This window comes from Histomonas meleagridis (assembly GCF_020186115.1).
Source record: "Histomonas meleagridis strain 2922-C6/04-10x chromosome Unknown contig_32, whole genome shotgun sequence".
Classification (NCBI taxonomy): Eukaryota; Parabasalia; order Tritrichomonadida; family Dientamoebidae; genus Histomonas; species Histomonas meleagridis.
In genome coordinates, this window is record NW_027150863.1 from 48,703 (window position 1) to 76,559 (window position 27,857).

A 27,857-nucleotide genomic window follows, 5' to 3' on the forward strand; every position below is an offset into this window, starting at 1 on the left:
CCATTTCGACATGCACTTAAAAGAGGTGTTTTATTTATTTAGAACAAAATCCAAAAATAACTTAAAAACATTAAAACTATTAAACAAATTATAAAATTAATCATTAAATATCTTTGATTGTAACATCTGTGTCTTTATGTGTAAAAAGTAATTTAACAATTTCATAATAACCATATCTACAAGCAATTAAAAGAGGAGCACAAAATTTTGGTAATTAATATCAAAAAATGATTTTAAAATGAAAAAGAATGAAATACTTTTTGATCAAAATAGTTAAACATATTTTGTATTAAGTTCAATTAATTCAAATGTAAGAAGAAATGCAACAACATCAGTACAACCATTTTTGCATGCCCAGAAAAGTGCAGTTCCAAAAATTATTTTCGAATTCCAAATAATTTTATAAATCATCAAATAATTCTATAAAATATTAAAATGTATATATAAATATCTTTCTTATTAATATCAATTCCTTCTTGTTCAACTAATAATTTAACAACTTCAAGATTTCCTGTTCTACTTGAGCATATCAAAGGTGTTATATAATATTTTAATAAAATCCATGTTTTCTTTATAAATACTAAAATACAAAAACAAAATCTAAATAAATGTTATTGATATCACTAAGATTAATATCGATACCATCTTGTTCAAGAAGTATTTGAACAATTTCTTTATTTCCATTTTCACATGCAAACATTAAAGCAGTAAAATATATAAGAATGAAACTCCTTATTATTTAAAAAAAACGAAAAATTATCAAAATAATTATTAATAAAATTGATTTTATATCATGATCATTTATGTTTATTCCATCTTGTTCCAGAAGTAACTTTACAATTTCAATATGATTATCTCTACACGCATACATTAATGCTGATCCATATACATTAAAACAATTCCAAATATTAATATAAAATATAAAATTTAATAAATTAACATGATTTTATATAAATAAATATCTTTTGCGATTGGGTTAATTCCTTCTTGATCAAGAATCATTTTAACTACTTCTGTGTTTTCTATTTCATATTTTACAAATAATTCATTTTCGAAAGATTAAAATAAATATCAAAAATAAATATTAAACATCAAATATTTAGAATTAATATCTGGTTTTTTCTGTTTAGCAATGTTTTTCATAGAACAACCTTGACATGCACATATCAATGCAGTAGAAAATAATTTGATTAAATTCCAAAATTTAAAGATAAACTTCAAATTTAAAAATTTAATATCAAATATTATACATAATCATTACGAGCATTAATATTAATTCCGTTTCGATTTAGAAGAAGTTTTACAATATCAAAATGTTTATTAATACATGAAAACATTAAAGGTGTCCAAAATTATTGAGATAAATATCGAATACTTGAATTTAATATTAAATATTTTAAATGTATATTAAAAATATAATTTAAATATTTTTTGTATTTAAGTCAAGATCATTTCGATTAAGAAGTAACTTAGCAACTTCTATTAAACCATCTTCACTAGCAATTGAAATCGGTGACCAAAATATATTAAATAAATTCCAAATATTTTTATAATATTCTAAATTTCCATAACAAAAATTAACTAATTCAAAAAAACACTTTTAGTATTTACATTAATTCCTTCATGATTAAGTAAGAGCTTTATAATTTCTAAATGTCCATTCTCAGTAGCATGCATAATCGGAGACCAAAAAATAAAATTTAAATTCCGAATATTAAAATTAAACTTTATTCTTCCGAAAAAAACATCAAACCAAAATTTTAAACATTTTTCAAATTAACATCAATTTCTTTATGTTCAAGAAGTAATTTAACAATATCTATTTTATTATCTCTACTAGCTATAAGAAGTGGTGTAGAAAATCAAATGAACAAAATCCAAATATTAGCTTAAAACATCTTTTAACAAAAATCAATGTGAAATATTTTAAATAATAATCTTTGGTATTTACATCGATTCCATTTTGTTCAAGAAGCAATTTTACAATTTCGATTTGATTATCGATACATGCTTTCATTAATGGAGATTCAAATAATACATTTTTTGTATTTAGTTTAATGTCTTTTTGTTTAAGAACATATTTTACTAATTCAATGTTTCCTGAAGAAACAGAATTAACTAAAATTTGTTTTGGCAAGTTATAACTTTTAGAAAAATATTTCAATAAAAATAAATTTCCGATTTTTGCACATTTTTTAATAATTGATTTTTTAACTATCATTCCTTCTTTTAATAAAAAAGAAAGAATTTCGAAATTATTATTTATGATACAAGTTTTTCCTAATTTTTTAAGTTTTGTTGAGTTTCTTTGAAAAGTTTTGCTTTGATAAAGATAATAAAAGATATCATTATGATGGAATTCTATTGCTATTTCAGGAGAATCTTCAAACGCTGCATGATTTTGTTCACAGATATGTATAATCTCAATGTTTCCACCCGCTACAGCAAATTTTCCTGTATTTGTTAAATTTGTTGAACCATTCATAATTAAGAATTTAAAACATTTAATTGAACCAAAAAATGCTGAATAATCAATAAGCGAAACATCGTTTTGATTAATGAATGTAAATTTTTCATAAAGTGATGGTTCAATTATTTGATTAAAGTTAAAGTTTGTTTGTGTTGATAATTTTTGAAGTTTTTCGATTTCATCATTTCGAATAATTTTTGCTATTTTTAAAGGATTAATTCCTTCATGAACATATTTCTTATGAAGTTGCCAATCATTTTCTTCTAAGCTTTTAATGTTAGAAATGAATTGTTGATAAAAAGGATCTTTGTTTTGTAAACATTTGATTTCTTCTTTTGTTTTATAATGCGCAAAATATAATGAATTTTGATTGGAAATTAAATCAGATGAAATTATATTTTGCTCAATCTTTTCCTCAAGAAGATAATATGATTCCGATCTTTTAAGCGATAAAAGAAAATGCAAAAAAATATCAATGATTTTATTGTAACTTTGAATGTTATATGTTTCTTCTTTAGTTTGAACTGATTGCAAAAAATCAAAATATGTTTTTGGTTCTTTCTTTTGGGAAATAAAAGATGAAAATATTAATTTACAAATAATAAGGTTAAAAGAATATATATAATTTAAATCAAGTAAATTTATGGTTGATTCAACTGATGCTTGGATATTAGTCTCATCCAAATTTAAAATAATAGTTTCAAGGCTTTCACATATTTGTAAGTTCTTGTCTTCTTGGTTTTCAACAATATCTTCTTCTGAATTTTGGAGCATTTAAATAAACAAAGTAGAATAAAAGTTAATGAAGACGGTTGTAATCGTTCCATCAGAAAAAGTCATATCGTTGGTTTTATTTATGAGATTGGAAAAAGAAACAAAATGCAAAATATGTTTATAAATCCATTTAAGAAAATAAAACAATGTAAAGATATATTTAAAAGTTATTTATTCACCTGTGACAATCCTATTTCCTTCTGTAACGAACAATAATGAATTCTTTGGATCCTTGCTGTAATTGTCAAAATGCCAGATTAAATATCCTGATAAGGCTGCAGCTATGAAAATAATCCAGACAACTATATTTACCCAAAATGTACTCATTTGACTAAATGATGCTGCCTTCTCAAGGAAAAAGAATTTAACAGTGTATCCTTGGTCGGCGTATTGAGAAATGTTTGAAACTGGATCGACAATCGAATTCAATGAAGCTCTTAATTCTGCTAATTCCTGTGTTGTTCCAGTAACCTTGTAAAATGTGTAATTTGACCCATCTTCTCTTTCACCAGAATCTCTCATTACATAAACTGTCTTATTAATATTATATGATGAAGTTTCAACAGCATACTGTTGGCTTTGCGTATTCATTTGATATTGCATCTGAATAAAATCAGTCACTGAAATTGTTATATAATTTGGAGCTGTTGAGCTAACCAAAAAAACCAGAATATGAAACATTTTGGTCCAAAAGTGTATAAAAAACCGTTTTTTATCATTTCGTGTAAAAGTGACTTATCCACAAGCAAAGTAAACCATTCAAATCCGTTATAAATAATTTCACATGACACTTCCAAAAAAACAAACAAATGTTTACCATCTTTTTTTTCCTTTCTTCATCAGGTAACTCAGAAAATTTGTCACCGCCATTCGAACCTACAGAACAAGGGGATGTTGGTTATTGGGAAGTTGGTGGTTCAACAGTAATTTATCCAGACAAAATTATGTTAATTCCACCAATTCAATATCGACAAGGATTTTTATGGGCAAAATTTATGTCTCCACGTGGCCCTTGGTCTGTTTCTTTTCAAATTGATTTTGGTTATGGAAATGATGGTGGTGGATTCAACTTTTTAATTAACAACAAATTTGGTGACTATGGTCCTATTTTTGGTGGGCCTTCAAAGTTTGTTGGTATTTCATTTATTGGATCGCTTACAACAAATCAGAAAACAGATTTTCTAAATTTAAGATTAATTCAATCAACAGGAGAAAAATCATATACGGTAGACAATCTCCCAGATCCAATGGTGTCAATTGCTATCCAAAAAAATAATCCTCTTTTAATCAAACTTGAGATTAAAAATGGAAACATTTCAGCTTATATTGACAGCGTCCAATACATTTCTCAACCACTACAAATCACTCCTTTTGACCATTTCATTGGATTAACTGCATCTAGTGATACGTATTTTACAGAAATTTATCTCCATCAAATTTCAATCGAAGCTCAAAAATTATCAATGCATAACCACACTCTTGGTGATCATAAGAATCAAAGGAGCATTGATCATGACAGAATTACAAGTTATCGAAATCCAATTTTTAATAATACTGTTTCTGAGCTTCAAAAACTTCATAGCATTAATCCCAAAGGCTTATCTGATGTTACAGAAACGACCGATGCATCAGTAGATAAAGTCTTAAACGTAATTGACGAGATCAACGAGGTGACATTTGACATCCCATCGTTCTCGGAATTGACTGGGTTTGTTCAGGACAACTTGATGACAACCGTTCGACGATGGCAACGTCGAACTCTGAAAATCGTTGAGCGAGCCCAAGATGCGCGTAATGTTGCAGGCTCAGCAATTGAATCTACTGAAGAAGTACTTGACTTTTTTAATTATACATTACGATCAAAAGTCTTTAAAACTAATGAACAAATAATGGAATTTCAAGAACTGTTAGTACAGCTTGCATTAGATGGCATAGACGAAGGAGATGTGATGTCTAAAATGGCTGACAGAGTTAATAAGTCAAGTGCGATACGTATTGTTGTGCTCGGATCTATTATAGAACTTTTACTGTTGGCGGGATTCTTCGCTGCGTTGAACATTCCGGCAATAAGAAGAAAATTACTCTCATGGTAAATAAATATACTTTCATGAAATAAAATTTTGCGATAATTTGTCAATTATGATGCTTTTGAAATTACGACCACATATCGAACTTTAAGCCTGTGATTTTTTTCTATTGAGAATCTGAAATCAATGGTTAGACTTGCTAAAATTTTTCAGTAAAATTATTTGAATTTATACTATTTTTTAGAATGCATCAGATGTCAATATTGTTTTAATATGAATGGAGTTTCTAAAATTTTTAAAAGTATTATTTAAAGTGTTTTTGTTTTTTTAAACATTGATTATTGTTTTAGGAAAATATTGATATTTATTACACAAATTTCCCCTCATAAAAATTGACAAGGTTAATTAACTGTAAAAACACATTTATCAATAATTCCAGTCAAATTTTGAATGAAATGTTGGCGTTTTTAATGATCCTACCCAAAGAAATAAAAATGAGAGAGATCTCCTATAATTTAATCATATTTTCCATCCTTTTTGTGATGCACATCTCAAGTATTTTTGCATCTGTCACCCCAATTTCAGATAATGTGACTAATCAACGCTGTGATTTATATTCAAAATTAAATCAATTTCCTTTAAATCATAAAAATATACAATACACTCTTACTCCACTCACACAAGGTTTTTCAAAACATTTTCATTATGACGATATTAATAACATCATATTTTCAAACTTATAGTAATTCATTTTTTATTTCAAAATTTGGATCATTAAATACTTATGTTCAAACAGAAATAATTTATTATGATTATACAATTGTTTTATATTCGTATTACCATAGCTTTTATTATAGTTTCTTTACTTTTATTTATTATGCACATGAATCAAATGATGATACAGATAATACCAAAACAATAATTATAGCTGTTGTTGTTTCGGTCGTCGCTGTTATTGTTGTTGTTACACTTGTGGTGGTTTTGATCCGTATTAGAAATAAACGAATATATATCCAATCTTCATCAACTGTCAAAGAAAAAGAAACAGAAAATACATTCGGAACAGGCGTAACTATTTCGAATATAGAAGAAGATCCATTTGCAAAAGATTTCAACGAAGATAATGAAATAAAATTTGATTCAAATGAAATGTAATAGAAACATAGATAAAATTCTGAAATATATGAAAAAAAGGATTTAATTTGTTGATTACTAAAAAATTGTTTTTAATAGAACTAAAATCTATTGTTTATTAACTTTTTTATTTCTAAAGTTTGGTCGAAATTTTTTGATTTTAATTTGTTAAGAGAATTTAGTAAAATTATGTTAATTTTAGTACTTCCAAACTTTGTATCCAACGATCAACATTTTTGTTTGTTTCCGTGATTTCCATAATTATGACTTCCGAGGAAATATAAAAAAATTGAGTATATTACATTTTTATGTTGAGTAAATATATATTCATCAAAATAACGTGTAATGTTTATTTTTCTCTTGATTGGCAGATATGTAATTCATTATCACATTATTAAAATTATATATGACATTGAATTAAGGTGAAGTGGTTTATGATGTATTTATTTTTGATTCGAATTCATTAAAATACTTATCTTAACTTAGATTGACAATGTTAATTTGTATTGGTTTCATTGAAAAAACGAAATAAAATTTTAAAATGTAATAAATTATTTGTAGTATATTTCATATAATATGTTACATAAAAACTGAATTCATCAAATTCAGGCGGGTTTTCTTCAAACAGGCCATCAAAAATCCATTAAAAATATGTACAATGTTAAAGAAGTTGGTAGAGCTAGATATAACCTGGAGTAATGAAATCCAACAGAGGGAAATCTTGGAATGGAATGTTGTATAAAAATGTTATTTCTAACAAAATTCTTTTGGGCTTAAAGAAATAAAAAGTTTATTTCACTAAATTTGAATCTAATGTTATATTAAATATGTGAAATCATATCTTTATTCGATGCATGATGTAATTTAGAAAAATTACATTTTGGATCTGAATAAATAAAGACGTTAACTAACTTCACATTTACTTCTCTGTCATGTAAAGCAAACAATTCCAATTAACGTTCTTCGTCATTATCTTTGAGTAAATTACAAGCTGCATACAGTCTGTATCATCTGGTTGTTTACAATGATCAGGATGTACTTTCTTTGAAATATTAAGATATGCAATTCGAATTTCTCTTTTATTACAATTCTGTGCTAAACCTAAAACCTCATACGGTGTTTCAGCTTCTTGGATTTGTTCAATAATTTCATCATCAATGTCTTGAACCATTTGATGAATGAAAAAAAATATTTTCTCTAAGAAACATGGATTAAATACTTAATAATTTTTTGATATCCGAAGGTCTCGTAGCTCAGTCGGTAGAGCGTTGTGCTGATAACGCAAAGGTCTAGGGTTCAAGTCCCTGCGGGACCATTTTTTTCATTTTTTTGTTTTTATGTTCTGATTTATGAATAAACGGTCGCTGGAGTCAAAATAATTAAATGCTTTATATATGATGGTGGAAATACTTTTTTTCCCTGTATTGGTTGCATCACTCTCTGATACTGTTGTTTTCGCAATCACTGCAGGCTCTATCTTTCTTGTTATTATTGGGATTATGTTAATTATTTGCTGTTGTGGAAAAAAAAGTAAATTCTGCAAGAAAAATCAAGAAGAGAGTACAGATTTTGACATGTCATCAAACAAGCGTGTTATAGATCAAAGATTACTTCCACCAATTTTTTTTATGCCTAATGAAAATCCACTTTCTCAAGATGATATTCCAAATGTTGAGTATTAAGGCGAAGAATGGGTATTTTTAACAAATGTGTGGCGCCTAATACGTATGCTTGGTTTAAATTTTTCATAAAATTGTTATTTTCAGAATTTATATTTTAAACACAATAATTTGTAAAACTAAATTGTTTGAGAAAAGAAATGATGGGCTAACGCCGTAGTTCTTTATTTTTTATTTATCGAGTAAAATCTCATTTCTCTTTCCAAATTGATAATTTCCTTATTTTCATCACGGAGATGAATCCGTGGAAGTAAGGGAAATATTTGCTCCCAGTTATTAGAGAACCACTGCATTAGCACACGACTATCTCTTTGCTCAAGTCTTGTCATCTTCAAATTCGGAATTTGAAGACATATAAGAGTTGCAATGCTTTTGAGTTCGTTATGGGTAACACCAGAACTGAAGAAATAATACAACGCATCTTTTGCCACACAATTCTCTGGATCGAACGTACCCAATTGATTGATGACTTTTTGCGCTTCGACACCTTGTCCGCGTACAGGCTTATGGATAGAATTCAAATTGGGTATGTTCAACTGAGTTGAAACTTCATCATCAAACATACACAATGAACACCTCACATACACTTTCCAACTTTCTTTTTAAAATTTTTTGCAATTGAAAGCAAAATCTTGAAGTTTTCTGTGGGAAATACGGTTTGTGGCCAGTAATTCAAATCCACAAAAAACCGTTGTATCGGAACAAACATTTTAATGACCGTTAAAAATCAAAAATTGGAATTTCTTATTGATTTTATGTTAAAAAATGAGCATATACCAATATTTTTACTAAAAACTGATTTTTTCGAAATGCTTTAATTTTACTGAGCTGACCTAAATATATTCAAGTGATTTATTAAATTTTTAAAACTAATCAATTTCAAATTGGAATAACAATCATGTTTAAATATAAAAAAATCAATTTGATATTTGAAAAATCCATTTATAATGATTTGCAAATAATCTTGAAGAAAAAATAGCTTTTTTCGTCCATAAAAAAATGAAGAACGACCGTTAATGTCAGGGTGCCCTAAAATGCCAAAATCGATTTTCCAAAAATTAAATTTCCTCAATGTCAACCAATCTAGAAACAATTCTAAATGAAATAGAAAAAAATGATATAGCCCTTGGAGCTTCAGAAGGAATGGACCGAGAACTTTCACAATATATTTCTAATTTTCATGAAAAAGATATAATCTTAAGAAAAGAAGTCAATCTTCTTTTTTATATATGTCGTTTTATACCAACAAAAAAATCTTTTAAAAAACCAATGCCAATTATGGCGCAACCAATTTCTTCTCCAAATAATATTTCTTTATCTTTATCTTATCTTTACCTCAATGAAAAGAAAACCATAGTGGCTCGTGCCCTAGCTGAATATTTTAAGGACAAAGATGAAGAAGTCAAGCAATATTTTGTTTCATGCACATTCCCATCATTATTTAATCAATTTTCTTCATCAGACTACACTAAAGCAGCATACAAATTTATTGAGTGTTATATGAATGTATTTAAAGGCTCAGGTTCATTGCTTACTCCATCTGAACTTGTGGGATCATTTATTCTTCAATCATATGTATTCCAAGAAAACTTCAATAATTCATTCTTTTTCAAGCTTTCACAGCTTCCAGTTCTCGAAGGTTCAGAACCAAATCCTGCACAAATCAAAGAACTTGCAAATATATTATTTCAATCTTTTCGTGATTCTCTTCGTTTTCTTTCCAAGCATCAAATAAAAGCCTTTAGGTTAATGGTTAATATGTCCAAAGAAGAAACCTCAATAATGATAATGGAACATATTTTCAAACCAATAATTAGTCTCTGGTTCTACACTCCAGAATTTTCGTTTAACAAATACATTTTCCAGTATAGCGTTGCACGTGGTGAAGATCAAAAATATACTTTTGATGGTATTTCGATCAAGTTTGCATTCCAAAAGTTCTTAAACGGTCTCTCATATCAAACACACCGCGAACTTTTTGATAGCGTATTTGGTTGCATTGAAAATTCTTCATTTTCTGAATCATTTTATCTTTGCGATATTTTTTCGACGGACAAGATATGTTTTTCATATTTGGATGTATGGTTATATGATGAAATACTCCATTCAGCCAAAGATTCTGGAATCACCAATTTTCCAATGCGCAAGGCAATATGTCAACCTGAATTCACAGACTTCGATAATGCCTTTACATTCTTTAATATAAACTTTGCGTTTAAAGCTACAACAAAACCAACAAGTTCAAAATCATTAACTCAACTTGCAGAAAACAACGTTACATATCAAACACTAGAAAACGTTGACAATGAAACACAACAATTATATCTTAAGCGATGGGAAATAATCAAAAACCAATCAATCACAAAAGGTATTCATCCATTAGCACAATTACAAAATTATGATGAACAATTTCAGTTATTTGCACATGAAGCATATAAAAATGATTTAGAGTCGGCCTCGAAATCAATTGAATCATTATCAACTCGAATTGTTTCAGCGCGACCCATCAAAGAATCGATTCAATGTGTAACGGATGTCTTTTCAAAAGTTTTAATATTTTACGCAAAAGTGCGACCTGTTTCGGTTGAGGGCACCCTAATAAAAGTGCCAAAGGAGTACAAAAATAACGTTCCCCTTATATTTTCGATGGTATTAAATTTGTTGTTTGTTGAACAACTTAAGAATTATGGTTCTGCCAGAATTAAGATGATGATTTCTGACAACAACTTATTTGAGGAAAGAAATGGTGAAAAATTATTTTTTAAGAAATTAGAATCAGAGAATTTTTCACCAGATACGAATGATCGTGTAATGCGATATTTAAATGTTGTTATTAAGTCAGCCAATGAAATTATGGGTTCCGAAACATTTGTAGCTAACAACAATTTAATTGATGAATTTACATTTTTCTTTGATAACTTCGATAAGTTTGAATTTGGACAAGTGATCAATTTCATGAATGAACAATTGATTGAAATTGCTCTGAAAAATTTCTTCGAAGTTAAAATGTTTCATCCTACTGATGCGCAAAGGAAATTGTTGCAACAATTTAAGTTCTTAGACAAAGCGACAGTACAACCGAAGTCATTACTATCAAACTACGCGAGTATATTTAACGAAATGAAGTTTAAGTCGGAGCCAAATTTGTATTACACTGGAACAATACTTTTGGCGTTCGAAAAGATCTCAAAGTATATAAATGAAATAGCAAAAATTTTAAAGAAAAAATGCCCAAACGAAAAAGATATCGGTAAAATCTTCGTGACATCATTGATGGAAGGAAAGGCAAAGGAAGTATGCTACTGCTCGTTCATAAAGGTGGCGAGAATGGCGAAAAGATTCCACTTGCAATACCACTTGAAAATGCCCCACGAACTATCGGAGAATATTCTGTCGGCGTTCGACCTGTTTGATTACCCATTGGATGTATCATCTTAAAAAATGCATTTTTTTTTTTGTTTGTTTGTTTGTTTGTTTGTTTGTTTGTTTGTTTGTTTGTTTGTTTGTTTTGTTTTGTTTTGCTTTGTTTTTTTTGTGTTTATGGAATTAATTATAATTAACTTATTTTAAAAAAATAATTTATTTTAAATTCCAGTCTTTTTTGAGAGAAACAAAAAACAGAATCACTACAAATGTTCAGCGCATTTCAGAAATACGATTATTTGATGACTAATTTTAAAAATAAGGGATTTTCTTCTTAATTAGATATATTATTTCGAAATTTGTAAATGGGGTGCCCTGAATTTGCCCAAAGTTTTTGGAGACGTTAATCTTGTAAGATGTACTTGGCAACAAATGGAGCAAATAGAGACAGAACCCTCGAAGTTGTCAATTATAGAGGCTCTTCATCACCGCGCCCTGTGAGTTCACCTTCTTATTCGGATACAGAACTTCTTTTATCTGGGAATGGATCTTCTGAATCCCTTCTTCAACCATATTTTGACCTTGCAAACGAAATAAAAATGGACATTTCTCGCCTAGATACAGCATATGATACAATTCTCAAAAAGCAAAAAGAATGTTTACGACCTACTTTTGTTGATTCCTCCGATTTAATTAGTGAAATCAACACACTTACATCAAATATAAATTCAAAGCTGCAAGATATTTATCAAAGGATTTCGTATCTCACACTATCAGATGATCATCCTGATCGAAAACGAATATTAGAAAATATTCGGAGCAACCTATTAGAGCAATACAAACAATTCTCCTTCAAATTCAAGATGGCTCAACAAACATTTTCGATGAGTTTCACAAAGAAAACAAAGCCCAAGAAACGGAAGCAAGTCACAAATGATTTTGAGCCATTTGATTTTGGAGAGCCTGGAAGCGAACGACGCCAAGCGCAACTGCAAGATCAGCGTAGTAATGAACAAATAGAACAGATCGCTCAAAGAGCTGAAGAAGTTCGATCTATATTTATGGAGTTGTCAACGATCATCGCTGAGCAAGGAACTGTCATTGACCGTATTGACTACAACATCAATGAATCACTGTCGAACGCAATCGAAGCACACAAAAGTATTGAAAAAGCTGCGAAATATCAGAAAAAGTCGCGAATGTGGATTTGTGCTGTTGTGCTTGCGGTGATGGTTGTTCTGTTGTTTGTTTTAGCTTTAACAAAATAAAAAATCTATCTTATTGTGTTAATGCCAATTTTTAATTTTTTGAGTTTTAAATGTGAAAACAGAATTATAAGTAATTTAAAAAAAAATACTCAAACAAGAAATAGCAAAAAGTTCGTTTGCTCATTTACTCATATAATCATTAATTTAAATCTGAGGAGCAAATCATTTCTTCATCTTCAAGGAAGCATAAAAATATTGAAACAAACACACTAAAATCCCTATTTGTAAAATAAGAAGTAATTGCAACAATTACTGCAAAAGTTACACTATTACCTGGTTTAAATAAAAAAATCGAAATTTCAGTCACAAATTTGATCAAGAAACAAAGTAAAATCAGTAACAATTCAAATAAGCATCAAGTTCTGGATTTCTTAATAATAAACCAAAAGCAGAAATTCAAACCTAAAAGAAATCATTGCATAGGATTATAACAATAAGCATTTATATTCAATTATTAAAGAAGATATCATAGAATACATAAAAATCAACATTTTGATCATTGGTGCCATTTTTTATTAATCTAAAGTTCAAGATCATTATCTCTTTATTCAGAGGAAAATATTGGTTATTAAAAACAATGGTAAACTAAATGTTTCCACTATTTAAACATTGGATGGCATCAATGTTATTATTTGAGGTTCGAATAACTGTAATATTTGTGAGCTCAGTACATTCTACAAAAACATATACGCTTTCACTTATAAGATTATCTCTAATGAAAACTTTTGCCAAAGCAATGCAGTTCTTAAACGTCGTCGTTTGTATGTTTTCTAAATTTTTTTGATATTTTACAACTTAATTTGGTGTTTTATTATTTTTATTGAAACAGCTTTAATGCATGCATGTAGATATGGATTTATTGAAGTCACAAAATTACTTCTTGCATATGATGGAATTAATGTGAATCTTCAAACAATTTATTCAATTTACAAAAGGTTAATTAATTTATATTAAAATATATTTAAATAAAATGGAGTTTGCTTAAATAATATGAAACAGCATTGATATGGGCTTGTATGAAAAACAAAATCGATATTGTGCATTTGCTTTTGAATAGAGAAGATATAGATGTTACAATCAAAGATGTTTTTTTGTTTGTTAAAATATCCATTTATTTGTTTCAGTATTCTTTTTTAAATACTGGTATTTCAATTAATTTTTCAAAACAGCTTATGAATATGTGGATAGTAATTTTGAAGAGATTAGAATGCTTTTGGAAAGGAAACAATAAAAAATTATAAATAAAATCCTTTCACTATATATATTTTAATTTTTCAATTTCCGTCTAATTAGTTTTTGCTCTTAATAATAAATTATAAACTTTATTCTTCACTTTAAGTTAAACATAAAAATGAAAACATGAAAAATGTATTTTCCTTTTATTTCACTAAAATCAAATAAGAAGAAATATTATTATAATTTAGCTAGCATTCAACAATTATGACGAAAGTAGACATGGAATGGTAAAATAAATCATATTTGAAAACATTATCAAACATGTTGATGCAAAATTTAGATAATTTATGTTTATAAGAAATCCAAAAAAAAAAAAATGCATTGAAAGAAAATTTCTCACTCCAGCGCTTTTAATGCAGCTTTTTCTGCATGAATAAATGTGGTATCAAACACATGTAATGGCGAATCTGATTGGTGAATTAGCAGTCCGATTTCTGTACAGCCAAGTATTACAGCTTCAGCACCTATCTTTTCCAGTTTCTTGATGATTTCCACATATTTTGCCCGTGATTCAGGAGAAATAATACCTCGACATAGTTCATCATAAATTACAGTGTTAACAGTTTCAATATCATTCTGCTCAGGAACTAAAACTTTGATTCCATGACCTTCTAATTTGCTTTTATAAAAATCTTGCGTCATCGTATATTTGGTACCAAGTAATGCAACAGTATGATGGCCAGCGAGAAGTAAGGCTTCTGCAGTAGCATCTGCAATATGAACAATAGGTATTGAAATCTGCTCTTGAATCTGTGGTGCTACTTTGTGCATTGTATTTGTACAGATTACAATAAAATCAGCACCTGCTTTCTGTAGGTTAGAAGCGGCCTTTCCCAATACTTCGGCGCTTTTATCCCAATCTCCATCTGACTGGTATTTTTCAATTTCAGCAAAGTCGACACTGTACAGAAGGATTTTCGCTGAGTGAAGACCTCCAAGCTTTTGCTTTATTGTTTCGTTGATTATTTGGTAGTATGTAACAGTGCTTTCCCAACTCATACCACCTAAAAGACCAATTGTTTTCATTTTGTTGAGGTGAAGTGATTTAACGTATTTTCTATCGTTTGTTTGTTGTTTATTTATAACTCGACAAAAAAAAGTAATTAACAGTCACAATACCATCATGGAATTTTAAAAATGATACATCTAGTTTGTAAATATTTTTTGTAATTACTCATAATAGTAATTTTGAGAGGATTCTTTATTCAATCACGTTATTTTTTTAATATAGATTTTTTATTTTAAGCATTCATGTTCCTTAATTTTATTTTAATATCTTAGTATTAATACATAACATAGCAAATAATGCGTATGATTATTCTATAACTTCCTGTTCAACTTAATAATAAAAATCTTCATTTTCAAATAATGTAACAGAAAGAAATTATTTCCCAAATAATATTTCATTACACATTACAATATGGATAAAACACGAATCATTTTCGAAACATTTGAAAAAAAAATTGATGAAGTTAAATTTTTTATTCTACTTCGTCAAAACCACCAGATTTGGAACTTTCATTAATAATTTCATTAACGCCTTTCTCGCGAAGCAATTCAATTATTTCATTATGTTCTTTTTCAGTTGCTTTCTTGAGAGCCTTACTAAATAATTTGAATAATTTCTAAATAACATTTTGAGATATTTCGAAATTAATTTAACAAACAGCAAATATTATAAACAATTATTTAAATCTTTATTTTCATCGCTTTCTTGATCAAGAAGTAATTTAACAGTTTCTGTGTTACCATTTATAGATGCCCATATCAGTGCTGTATAAAACATATCAAATAAATTCCAAATAAAATTTTGAAACAAGAATTTATTAAAGCAAGCAATAAATATAAATAATTAAATATTTTTAGCATTAGTATCAATTCCTTTTTGTTCAAGAAGTAATTTGACTATTTCTGTACAACCATTTCTTGATACGACTGTAAGTGCAGTTTCAAATAATGTTAACAAATTCCAAAAATCATTTTGAAATATAAAATTATTGTAACAAACAAGAAATAAAATAAATAAATGTTTTTAGCATTAATATCAATTCCTTCTTGTTCAAGAAGTAATTTAACTATTTCAGTGTTACCAAATTGAGCTGCATGAATAAGAGGTGTATTAAATACATAAAACAATTTCCAAATATTTCCATCAAATATCAAATTATTTAATTAAATTTGAAACATAACAAAGAAATTCCTCCTTTGAGATTTATTTCAATTTCTTTTATGTTAAGAAGCATTTTAGTTAATTCAAGAGAGCCAATTTCAATTGCCAAAATTAGTGGTGTTTTAAACATATTTAAAAAACATTAAATTTTATTATAAAATTTCAAATTGATGAAATAAATATATTTAGCATTAATATCAGATCCATCTTGAGCCAAAACATATTTAACAAGTTCAATATTATTTGATTCGATCGAATTCACTAAAATATCTTTGGGAACTTGATAATCTTGAATGAAATATTTTATCATATATAAATTACCAATTTTTGCTGTTGCATTAATAACTTTATCATTAATTTTTATTTTGTCTTCTAAATAAGAAAAAATTTCATAATTTCCATATTTAATACAAAAACATCCTAATTCTCTAATATCTTTATCATGTTCATATAAGGTTTCTAATTTGTTTTCAAAAACATACTTAAAGATATCATTTTTATGGAATTTAATTGCTGCTTCATATGCGCCTTTAAAAGTTAAATGTTCTTTTTCACATAAATAAATGATTTCAAGATTTCCTCCAGCAATTGCATATTTACCTGCATTATTCATATTAGCTTCATTTAACATTAAGTATTTAAAGCATTCAATAGATCCAAAAAATGCTGCGTAATCAATAAGTGAAACTTTATCATGATTAATAAATGAATGTTTTTCATAAAATGATTGTTCGATTTTTTGATCATAATCAAAACTTGATGCTATTGCTTCATTTTGAAGCTTTTGGATTTCATCATTTCGAATTATTGTTGCTATTTCACTTGTATTAACTCCTTCTTTTAATGATTTCTTATGAAGTTCTAATTCATCATCTGTTAATTCTTTGTAACTTTTATGATATATTTTCTTAATTTCATGTAAAAGAAAATCAGAATTTTGATATTTAGACTTTTTATCGTCGTCTAACAAATTTCGTTCGATCATTTTTTCAATTAAATGATATGATTCTTTTATATTATTTTTACACATATAATTATAAAAAATGTCAATAATCTTTTGGCCAATTTGATCATTTTCTTCTTCTTTTGTTTGAATCCCTTCTAAATAATCAATATAAATATCATCTGAATCATTCTTAGAATAAAATGCATGGTAAACTAATGCGCTAATAATTAAATTATATGAAAATGGAAAATCGAAATCAAATGATTTCATAGTTTTTTGAATTGACTTATCAAGATTATCTTTACTTAAATTATATATGATTTTCTCAAGTTTAGAAAGTAATTTCATGTGAGGAGATTGGAGTTTTGATTCGGCTAACATGACAAAAAAAATGCACTGAATAATTAACGTCTTCATTACAATAGTTTACAAATCTTTACATTGCAGGCTTAAGAATTTTTTTGCATAAACTTATTAAATATGTAAAATTTATAAAATAAAAATCATCTAAAATGATAAAATCATAATACATATATCTTTATGTTCAATCAATATTATGAAATATTTAATATATGTTAAGTTTTTGTCAGCAAGAAGAAGAAAAAAAATTATTCTAGAAATATTTTTAATAAATAAGCCATTCCTCATCATCATCTTTACTGTTTTTCTTATTTTCTTCTCCTTGAGACAAGGGATCATCTGTAAAGTCTATCGAATATTCACTACTTTTTTCATTCTTTTTTACTTTTTTCTCTTCTTTAGGTCCTTCAGATAAAAATTCAATTGACAAATCATCCAAATTTTTCTCATTTTTCTTTTTTGTATTTTCCTCTTTTTCGATTGCTTCGATTTCCTCTTGTGTAAAATCAATTGATGAATCAATTAACTGATTTTTACTTTGTGATTCTTCGAATTCTTTAAATTCTTCTTCATACGACATTTCGACAAAGTCATCTTTGCTACTTTGCTTTGTAGGATCAAAATCTAAATCCAATACAATTGACGAATTACTTTTTTGATTATGTTTACAATTTTCGAAACTATTTAAATCAACATTCAAACTACTGAGTTCGCTAGATAATTTTGGAAGTACAATTTCACTTGAACTATCATCCAAATCAATTATAACATTTTCATCTTTTTGTATCGATAATTTATTTTTTTCGGGTAAAACTTCAGTTTTATCTGCTTTTATTTCTAATTTATTCGTTTGATCATTGTATTCATTCTTAGGCGAATCGATTTTATTTGTTTTCTCTTTAACTAAATTTTGTTCTTCTTTAGGTTTATCAATTTGTTCTGTATTAACATTTTGAGAAATTTCTGTTTGATGTGTTTCTGAATCAAAAAATTTTTCGTTCTTTATTTGATCTTTTTCCGTTTCCGTTTTTGATAAGTTGTTTTCTTTTGTTTGTTCAAATTGTTCACCACTGACAACTAATTTCATTTCTTGCTCAGATTCTTCACTATCGCCATCAATAAAATCAATTTCTTCAGCAGCAAAAATATCATCGTTGTTGACAATTTCATTTTTGTATCTATCACTTTCCTTCCTTTGGATAGAGCTCAAATCCAAATCATCAAAACTACTTTCACTAAATTCATCTTCTACTGAACTGTTATCTTTTGAAGAATTGGAACTCCAGTTTTTGTTGAAAAATTGGCGATGTCTCATTGGTAATTCATTAGAATAATGGCTTTTGATATTGTTTTTTTGTTGTGAATGTTTTCCTTTATTTGTTGATTTGTGTTTGATTGATGATGAAGAATTGAAAATTTCTTGATTTGAAAAACTACCTTCCAGTTCATTATCCTGTTTATATGGCATACTGTTATTATTTGCTATAACTTCATTTCCATTTGAATTATTTATGGATGATGAATTTGATGGATTTAAATTGTTTTCTTGAATTTCTTTCATAATTTTATAAATTACTCCTTTTTTGTCTTCAGGGTTATCCAATTCTTGCTGTTCACTCTCAGAAAAATAATCAGGAAATTCCAATTGAGCGCATCTTAAACTGAAAAACAAATTGTGTCGTTGTAAAAATTTCACTGTGATTTGATTAGCAATTTTAAATGATTCTTTTGGTATTATTTTTTTGTGCTTTAATAGTATATCAAAATTTGGATTATTATGTATTGTTTCCCTAACAGAAGTCAAATATTTTGCTTGAAGATTATTGAGAATACCTTTTTGGGAAATTTTTCCCATAACTTCTTTTTTCATTTTTATGATTCGATTTGATTTTCTTTCCATATCTTCATTAATTTTTTATACGTTAAGAATTGGCCAAATATATTTTGAATTTAACAGGAGTACCCTACATTTGTATCAGTATATTGGTATTAAACACATTCTTTAAAATAATTATTATTGTATACAAAATTTTCAAGTTGATGATTTTTTTTTCAAATAAGATGGATATAAAAAGTTAAACTATTTTGAAGTTATCATACATATAAAATGCTAGACAAATTTTTTTAATTTTTAAACATGGTATTGTTTGTGACTGCTCAAAACATTCAAGAACTGATAAAAAAATTAAAAAATGTTCACCGTGGGGTTCGAACCCACGCCCTCTCGGACTAGTGCCTTAAACTAGCGCCTTGGACCACTCGGCCAGATGAACTTTCGTTTTTTATTTCAAATGATCATTTTAATGAATTATATTTTAGTCAAAGTGCTCAAATATCAACAGTTAATTGAAACAAAACGGTTATTTGAAATACATTGCCAACTTCACAATTATGGAACCAATAAATTGGAAATCAGTCAATGCTGAGAATATAAATGATCTCATTGATCGACCTGAAGCTTATATTCATGGCCTTGTTATGTTATCCATGTGGGATAAAATTGCAGAAATGATAAACAATGATGAACTTTCATCATATGCATTAACTGCATTGAAGAAACCCAAATCACAAAAAGAATTTTTAAAATCACTCACGGAGGAAAAGGTTCTTGAATTACTTGATAAATCCAACAATTTCATTCGAAAAGAAATATTAATAATATTAATCAGAAACTATGATCATCTCCCATTACCACAATCCATTGGCCATATTTTAATAAATAACATGGATCAACATAGTTGGTCCTATCAATTTCCAAAAGAAATCTTATCTTTACAATCAAATGAATACCTTAAGCATGTATTTAATTGCCATGTTGTTAACGGCAAGATTACAAATGGAATGCCATCTCAAATATCTCGATTAGCCAAATTCGCTAGAAATGATGGTGTTTATTTTTATATCGGAATACATACAGGAGAATTCTTAAACCTTCGTCACTTTGTAACCAAACGAGTCTTAAAATATCGCCGTTCATTTTCACGTTTATTAGCCGATACAATGATTGAAGCACTCAATCAACCCGATGAAATTATCAAAGACGATAATTTTTTCAACGGAATATACTTTCCTATCGTTGATTGTTTTTTTTCTGCGCATAAATTATGGGTTGACGATCAACAAATCAAATCAGATGTTTCCAAAGCATTACTTTCATTTAATCCTGAATTAAGTGAAGAATTTTCGGTATTAAACTTCTTCTTTTCGAGTCAAATCATGGCTGAACACTCCGGATTTTTTGATTATTTCAGATTCTGTTTCTTTATCAAAAAGAAAGTCATTACAACGAAACAATTTTTAGATTCGAAATTCCTCAAAGGCTTTACACGATTAATCGAATCAGAACCAAATTCTGCTTTGTTTAGGAAACTTACAACTAATTATGTTAATATGTTTTCAATGATAGAAAATCAAGGAACTAATTTCATAAATATGTTAAAATATTTATCAATTAAGAATAAAGAACATCCATTATCTAATGTATATCCAATGTTAATTAATCGACTCGAATATGTTACAATTCAAAATGTCCGAATTGGCGAATTTAAATTATTTGAAACATTAATTAAATATATTACTAAAGACAATGAAACTTTAACTAATTTCTCGGAAATACAAAAGAATCAAATCTCAGTACCATATGATTTTATATTAAATATAATTATTAATTGTATAAAAGATGTATTACAAAGGAAAAATGAAATTATACAAAATTCACCTGAACAATATACAAAATATTTATCGATAATATTAAAAGCTTTATTAAATAATCGTAAATGGGAAACATATGAATCATTTACACTTGAAACTTATAATGATCCATTTTATTTAATACCATCTAAATTACGTGATGAATTACTTAAGGAATATATTAATGATCCAACAAATCCAAATAAATATAACATGGAATTAACTAATAATTCATCTTCTTTAATACCTTTAGGGTTATTATTATTATTTGATGATTTAAAGTTAATATCAGAAACTATTAAATTCGATACTAATGTTAATAATAAAATTGATGAATATGGTTTTGTTAAAACATTTGTTAATTTCCCACCTTTAATTATACAAGAAACTCGAGATACAGAATCAGTTGAAACAAATATTCATTTATATGAGAAAATGTTAATAACAAATATTCGTAATATTGATGAAACTATAGCAATTAAATCATTTGCATTATATTCATTATTTATCCGAAAGTTATCATTTATAGCATTAAAGATTAATGAAAAAGATTTTTATCAAAAGACAACAAATGCATATCTTAGATTATGTCGATTTTTAATAAGTAAATATGGAAACATTCAAATGAATGATACACATTTAATTACATTATTTATTAATATTATATGTTATCCATTATATATTTATAATGGTATTAAAGCTTATGATAATTTCATTGAAATATTATTTGATAAAATTTTATTAAAGATTCCATTTACAACTAAAGCGTATTCAATAATACCTTTAGCTATACTTGAAGCAATTCTTAAATGTTCATATTCTAAAGAATTTAATGGAATCGAAAATGTTTATATACAAATTGTACCATTTTTATTAAAACAAATTCATTCTGGAATAACAAATTCATTTGAATATAAATCGAATTTAACTATTATACCGGAATATAATTTATATGAATTAAATCCATTAGAAAAACGATTTTTAAATATAATCAAATTATCTAAAGAACAATCGAATTTATTATTATCAAAGAAATTTGTTAATATTATATTAAATGATCCATGTTCATTAAAAGCTAATCAACAATTTAAAGGTAAATGTATTAATACAAATATTTATACAAATGAATTAATAAATTCATTTAATATATCACAATTAAGTTCTTCAACATTAGTCTTTAAAGAAGTATTAAAATATTTATATGATAAAGTTAATAATTATGATCCTAAAACATATGAAAATGTTTCGACAAAAGTTTTAACAATTTTAATTGATTTAATTAAAGGAATTAATTTCAAAAATGATTTAATAACACAAAAAATTAATTTACCAAAATATGATGAATTTGATTATGAAAATAATAATACATTAGAAACTTATTTAAAGAGTTTAACTAATCTTTCATATGAATTAAAAATATCTAAGTCGACAATATTATTTACACGTAATTTAATGAAAGAAGATTCATTTATTCAACGATTATTTAATGATGATAAATGTATTGAAACGTTTGAAATGATTGATAAAGTATTTAACTTTAAACCTTATGAAGTAACTAAAGCAGAAGAAATCAAAAAAGAAATTAAAGATAATTATTCATTTAAACTTAAAATAGAATATATTACACCAATATCAATTTATTGTAGATTAAAGACGAATGATGAAAAGCCTAAAGAAGTTTCTAAGATTAAACCTGGTTATTATTCAAATAGACCAATTAAACCCAAATTAAAGAGACATTCCCATGGAACAACTACTTACTATATATCAAAATCTAGATTTGATAGTAACACACGAAATGAACAAAATGTTAACATTAAAGTTAAACCTAAAGGTAAAAATCCTTTAATGGATAAATGGATACCAAATGTAACAGAAACATTATTAAAGCCATTATTTGATATTAACAATTATGAAAAAGCATGTGAATTAATTAAAGAAGATGGAGACGGACTTAAATATATTATCTTTTTATTAAAGAAATATATCAAAGATTGGAAACATATAAATTATAAATCAATTGATTTAATTAGTCATTTAATTAATTTATTAATTAATGACTTTTTAATTGAAGATATTAAACCTACAAAAGAAAATCCAAATCCACGAACATTACCGAAGTTATTCTTAAAGTCTAATGGCGAAGTTTTAGATATAATAAATAATAATAATAATGGAAATGAAAGACATCTTACATTTCGATCAAGATTTAATAATGATGGATTAAAACATTATCAATCAACGAAATATTTATTAGGAATAATATGTAATATAATATATGATAACTTAATAATATCCAAAAATATTAACATTAATATATTTTATGATTCATTTATTAAGTTATTATCATTAAATTCCGATGTAATTAAGAATAAAATTGGTGCTGAAGATAAACAATTTTCGAATTCTATTTGTAATTTCATATTTACATTAATTCATTTTGATGATAAACCTAAAAACATTAATTGGATATTAGAAGAAAATAATATTATTTATAAGTTATTTTTCAAAATGTTCACATGTGATTTATTCCATTCAAATTGCATTGAAATTGTTAATAAATATTTGTTATCATTAACAAACCAAAACAAAAAAGACGCAATTCTTCAGTCATTTATCTCTGCCATTAAATCATTAAATAATTATTCTTATACATTACATACACGTATTAGAATTTCTACTTGGTTATTAGACCCTCAATATTGTGGTTTGCCAATACCTAAATATTCTTTGGATTATATAAATGAAATAGTTAATGATCCTAAACTTCATATTGATATTCGGAGAGCAATTTCTGCTTCTGTTATTAATTATTTCAAAGTTCAAAGTGTTATCGGTATGAAGCCGATACAGACAATTGAAATGTTTACGATCCTCAAATCGTTGAATAAAACAATGAAAAATCAAATGGGACCCGTATTCTGCCAACTGGAGGCCCCAATGCTTTGTGAGGGCATCTGTCAAAATATGACATTCAGAGAATTAATACCAAAAGAATCAAATCCAATTAAATTCATTACTCCTCCAAAGTATTTGACATTAGAAATGCCACGAGATAGTGAATGGGGAAAATTACATCAACAATATTTAAGTGAATTTATTGGGCCATTATTATTGTCATCAGATGATCGAATTGTTCAATTAGCTATATCCATATTAACAAACATTGGTATCCAAGGAGGAGCACTAGCTGATCAAATCGCAATGTTTATTGAGAATGCATTTAAAGGATTTAACATTCGATCATCGTCAGAATATTTGGTCAATTTTTCGTTTAATTTCTGTTTCAAACGTCAGCATTCGTCATATGAATCAATGTATGATTCCTTTATCCAAATATTCCACCAATTATGTGATGCAATAAATGATACGAATCAACAACAAGTGAAAAACTTATGGTTCAGTGATCGAAATCGTAACAAGTTCGACAAAGAAGTCTATAAACCATTACTTAGAACGTGCGGAATGTTCTCTAACTCCATCGAATCGATCATTTCTACATTATCTGATAAAGAAGACTGCGAATTTTGTCTTCGATTAGGAAAACGAATATTAAATGAATTGGAGAAATATAATTCGAAGCAATCGATATACTTAAGGCCATTTGAAGCATTATGTTCATGGGCGAAAATGTTATGCGACGAGAACTTAATGAAAGCGATTTATTTGTCTTCTTCGAAAGAAGCATTGATCGAATTGTTGAAATTCGTCGAAAATAATTACGAAGTGATGTACAGAGTTAAAAACATCGTAAATAATTTGGTGAGAAAGAACAAAAATTACATCGACTTCGAAATATTAAATGTGTTGGCGAAGTGGAAAGTGGAAATCGCACAGAATGAAATAGTACGAAACTTGTTCACGCCAATGATAAAGGAGTTCTTCATGAAGATGGGACCCAACAGTAAGGAGGTGAACGACGTGATCCCCCTCATGTGGAAGTTCGCGAACTTGCAATAAATAAAGAAATAATTCATAATGTAACGTGAAAATGTCGTTTTCGAACAAAGGAAGAAATTGCAAAACATTGGAACTGTCGCATGTGCAAATTAAATACAAAATAATGTGAAAATGTTTCGCTGTTTAATGTGCAAATCAAATGCAGAACTTATAAAATATCGGATTTGATTAGTGTGCATATGAATAGGCAAATTATTTTTAAAACAATTTGGAAAGAAATGTTTGTTGTTAAAATTATGCAAATCAAAAGTAGAACTAATAAAAAAATGAATTATACAAAAAAAAAATTGGATTTGTTACATGTGCATAAATAAACTCTTTTAAAAAACAATATGAAAAAAATGTTTTGCTTAACAGCAAAAATGTCCTGTATATTGTCCGAATACTTTTCAAAGTTAAATATTTTTTTTTTAATTTTAACTCACTTTAATTATAATATTCAGAAAATTTATCTGATTTTGATGTAAGTTACAGTCTGTTGTTCGAATAGCGAAATTGGCTGACTTTAATTGAAACACTTTTGAGAAAAAAATTTATTAAAGACAGTCCTTATAAAAGATTAGTAAATTTCTCCGATTCTAAAAGTAATTAGTAAAAGTAAATACATTTGTAATGCATTACAAATTAATTTAAGTAATTAATATTTCTGTATAACCATCATAAGATGCATATATAAGTGCCGTTTCAAGTAATTTAAAGAATTTCCAAATATTATTTTGAAATAAAAAATTATTAAAATAAATTTCAATTAAAATAAATAAATATCTTTAGCATTAATATCAATTCCTTCTTTCTCAAGAAGTAATTTAACTATTTCTGTATAACCTTCATCAGATGCATATATAAGTGCTGTTCCAAATATTTGAAATAATTTCCAAATATTATTTTGAAATATAAAATTATTAAAATAAATTCTATATAAAACAAATAAATATTTTTAGCATTAATATCAATTCCTTCTTGTTCAAGAAGTAATTTAACTGTTTCTGTATGACCATTTAATGATGCCCAAATAAGTGCTGTATTAAATAATTTAAATAATTTCCAAATATTATTTTGAATTATAAATTTCAATTAAAACAAATAAATATCTTTAGCATTAATATCAATTCCTTCTTGTTCAAGAAGTAATTTAACTATTTCTGTATAACCTTCATCAGATGCATATATAAGTGCTGTATCAAATAATTTAAATGATTTCCAAATATTATTTTGAAATAAAAAATTATTAAAATAAATTTCAATTAAAATAAATAAATATTTTTAGCATTAATATCAATTCCTTCTTTCTCAAGAAGTAATTTAACTATTTCTGTATAACCTTCATCAGATGCATATATAAGTGCTGTTCCAAATATTTGAAATAATTTCCAAATATTATTTTGAAATATAAAAATATTAAAATAAATATTAAATAAAACAAATAAATATTTTTAGCATTAATATCAATTCCTTTTTGCTTTAAAATGTATGTAACAAGTTCAATATTTCCTGAAAATGAAGCAAAAACTAAAATATTTTCTGGAAGTTGATTATTTTTAAGGAAATATTTTACAAGAAAAATATTTCCAATTTTTGCTGCTTCATTAATGATATTTTCATTAATTTTCATTCCTTCTTTTTCTAAATATGTAAAAATTTCATAATTAAAATATGAAATGCATTTTTCTCCTAATTTTTTTAATTTGTTAATCTCTTCAATTTTATTTTCATAAAAATATTTAAAGATCTTATTTTGATGAAACATAATTGCTGTTTCATATGCACCTTCAAATGATGAATGATTTTGTTCACATAAATGAATGATTTCTTCATTTCCACCTGCAACTGCATATTTACCTGAGTTATTAATATTTGCACCATTCATAAGTAAATATTTAAAACATTTTATTGCAGAAAAAAATGCTGCATAATCAATTAATGTAACATTTTCTTGATTAACAAAATCACATCTTTCATAAAGTGATGGTTCAAATGTTTGATTAAAATCAAAATTTGTTTGTGATGATATTTCTTGAAGTTTTTCGATTTCATCATTTCGAATTATTTTAGCAATTTCATTTGGATTATTTCCTTCTTTAATATATTTCTTATGAAGTTCAAAATCATTCTTTGAAAGTTCTTCATAAGCAATATTTTCTTGATCAAATAAATATTTATATTCATCTAATTTATCTTGATTAATATGAACAAAAAATGGTTTATGTATATTTTGTATGATTTTTGATTCAAGTAAATTATAGTTAATCATGTAATTAAGTAAATGAAATGATTCTTGTGTGTTTCTTTTAAGTAGAAATTGAGAAAATAAATTTAATATTTTTGTGTCGATTTTATTATTTTCTTCATATTTCTCAATCTCTTGTAATAATCTCAAATATATATCAAAATTATTACTATCAATTAGAAGAGATGTATATATCATTCGGATTAGAATGATATCATAAGATATTGGATATTCCTTACAAAATTTGCTGATAATAAAATTTGATGATTGAGCAAAATTATCTTTATTCAAACCAAAGATTATGTTTTCGAAAGTTGTAAATGTTTCCCATTCGTTTTGAGATTTCTGGTTTGTTGTTGTTGTTTGATTTTGGAGCATTTCTAACAAATAAACGGTCGTTTCAAATCAGAAAATCAATTTTTTCTAATTTACAACTGAATTTAATTAAAAAAAAATAAATAAGTATACACATTCTATTCATTAAAATTATCTTAACCAAATTTTATTATCTTATTTTTTTATGAGAAATCTCCAAAATTTCAAAATGCTTTTT

The 27,857-nt window shown here is 26.5% G+C and overlaps 6 protein-coding genes across 6 annotated transcripts; 4 read left to right on the plus strand and 2 right to left on the minus strand.

Annotated features, from left to right (window-relative positions):
* Positions 1 to 3,415: 3,415 nt before the first annotated feature.
* Positions 3,416 to 3,847, minus strand: GO595_005073 (uncharacterized protein; the record flags this gene model as incomplete). Its single annotated transcript, XM_067918275.1, has 1 exon — positions 3,416 to 3,847. The coding sequence occupies one exon, from the start codon at positions 3,845 to 3,847 to the stop codon at positions 3,416 to 3,418; it is 432 nt and encodes a 143-aa protein (XP_067774623.1).
* A 206-nt stretch (positions 3,848 to 4,053) lies between these two features.
* GO595_005074 (Legume-like lectin family protein) lies at positions 4,054 to 5,337 on the plus strand (the record flags this gene model as incomplete). The annotated part of the gene is made up of 1 exon (XM_067918276.1): positions 4,054 to 5,337. One exon carries the CDS (start codon positions 4,054 to 4,056, stop codon positions 5,335 to 5,337), a length of 1,284 nt encoding a protein of 427 aa, XP_067774624.1.
* A 4,016-nt stretch (positions 5,338 to 9,353) lies between these two features.
* GO595_005075 (uncharacterized protein) lies at positions 9,354 to 11,522 on the plus strand (the record flags this gene model as incomplete). Its single annotated transcript, XM_067918278.1, has 1 exon — positions 9,354 to 11,522. One exon carries the CDS (start codon positions 9,354 to 9,356, stop codon positions 11,520 to 11,522), a length of 2,169 nt encoding a protein of 722 aa, XP_067774625.1.
* Positions 11,523 to 11,863: 341 nt separating this feature from the next.
* GO595_005076 (SNARE domain containing protein) lies at positions 11,864 to 12,715 on the plus strand (the record flags this gene model as incomplete). The annotated part of the gene is made up of 1 exon (XM_067918279.1): positions 11,864 to 12,715. One exon carries the CDS (start codon positions 11,864 to 11,866, stop codon positions 12,713 to 12,715), a length of 852 nt encoding a protein of 283 aa, XP_067774626.1.
* Positions 12,716 to 14,287: 1,572 nt separating this feature from the next.
* On the minus strand, positions 14,288 to 14,977 carry GO595_005077 (aspartate/glutamate racemase family protein; the record flags this gene model as incomplete). Its single annotated transcript, XM_067918280.1, has 1 exon — positions 14,288 to 14,977. The coding sequence occupies one exon, from the start codon at positions 14,975 to 14,977 to the stop codon at positions 14,288 to 14,290; it is 690 nt and encodes a 229-aa protein (XP_067774627.1).
* A 9,002-nt stretch (positions 14,978 to 23,979) lies between these two features.
* On the plus strand, positions 23,980 to 25,077 carry GO595_005078 (uncharacterized protein; the record flags this gene model as incomplete). Its single annotated transcript, XM_067918281.1, has 1 exon — positions 23,980 to 25,077. One exon carries the CDS (start codon positions 23,980 to 23,982, stop codon positions 25,075 to 25,077), a length of 1,098 nt encoding a protein of 365 aa, XP_067774628.1.
* Positions 25,078 to 27,857: the final 2,780 nt, after the last annotated feature.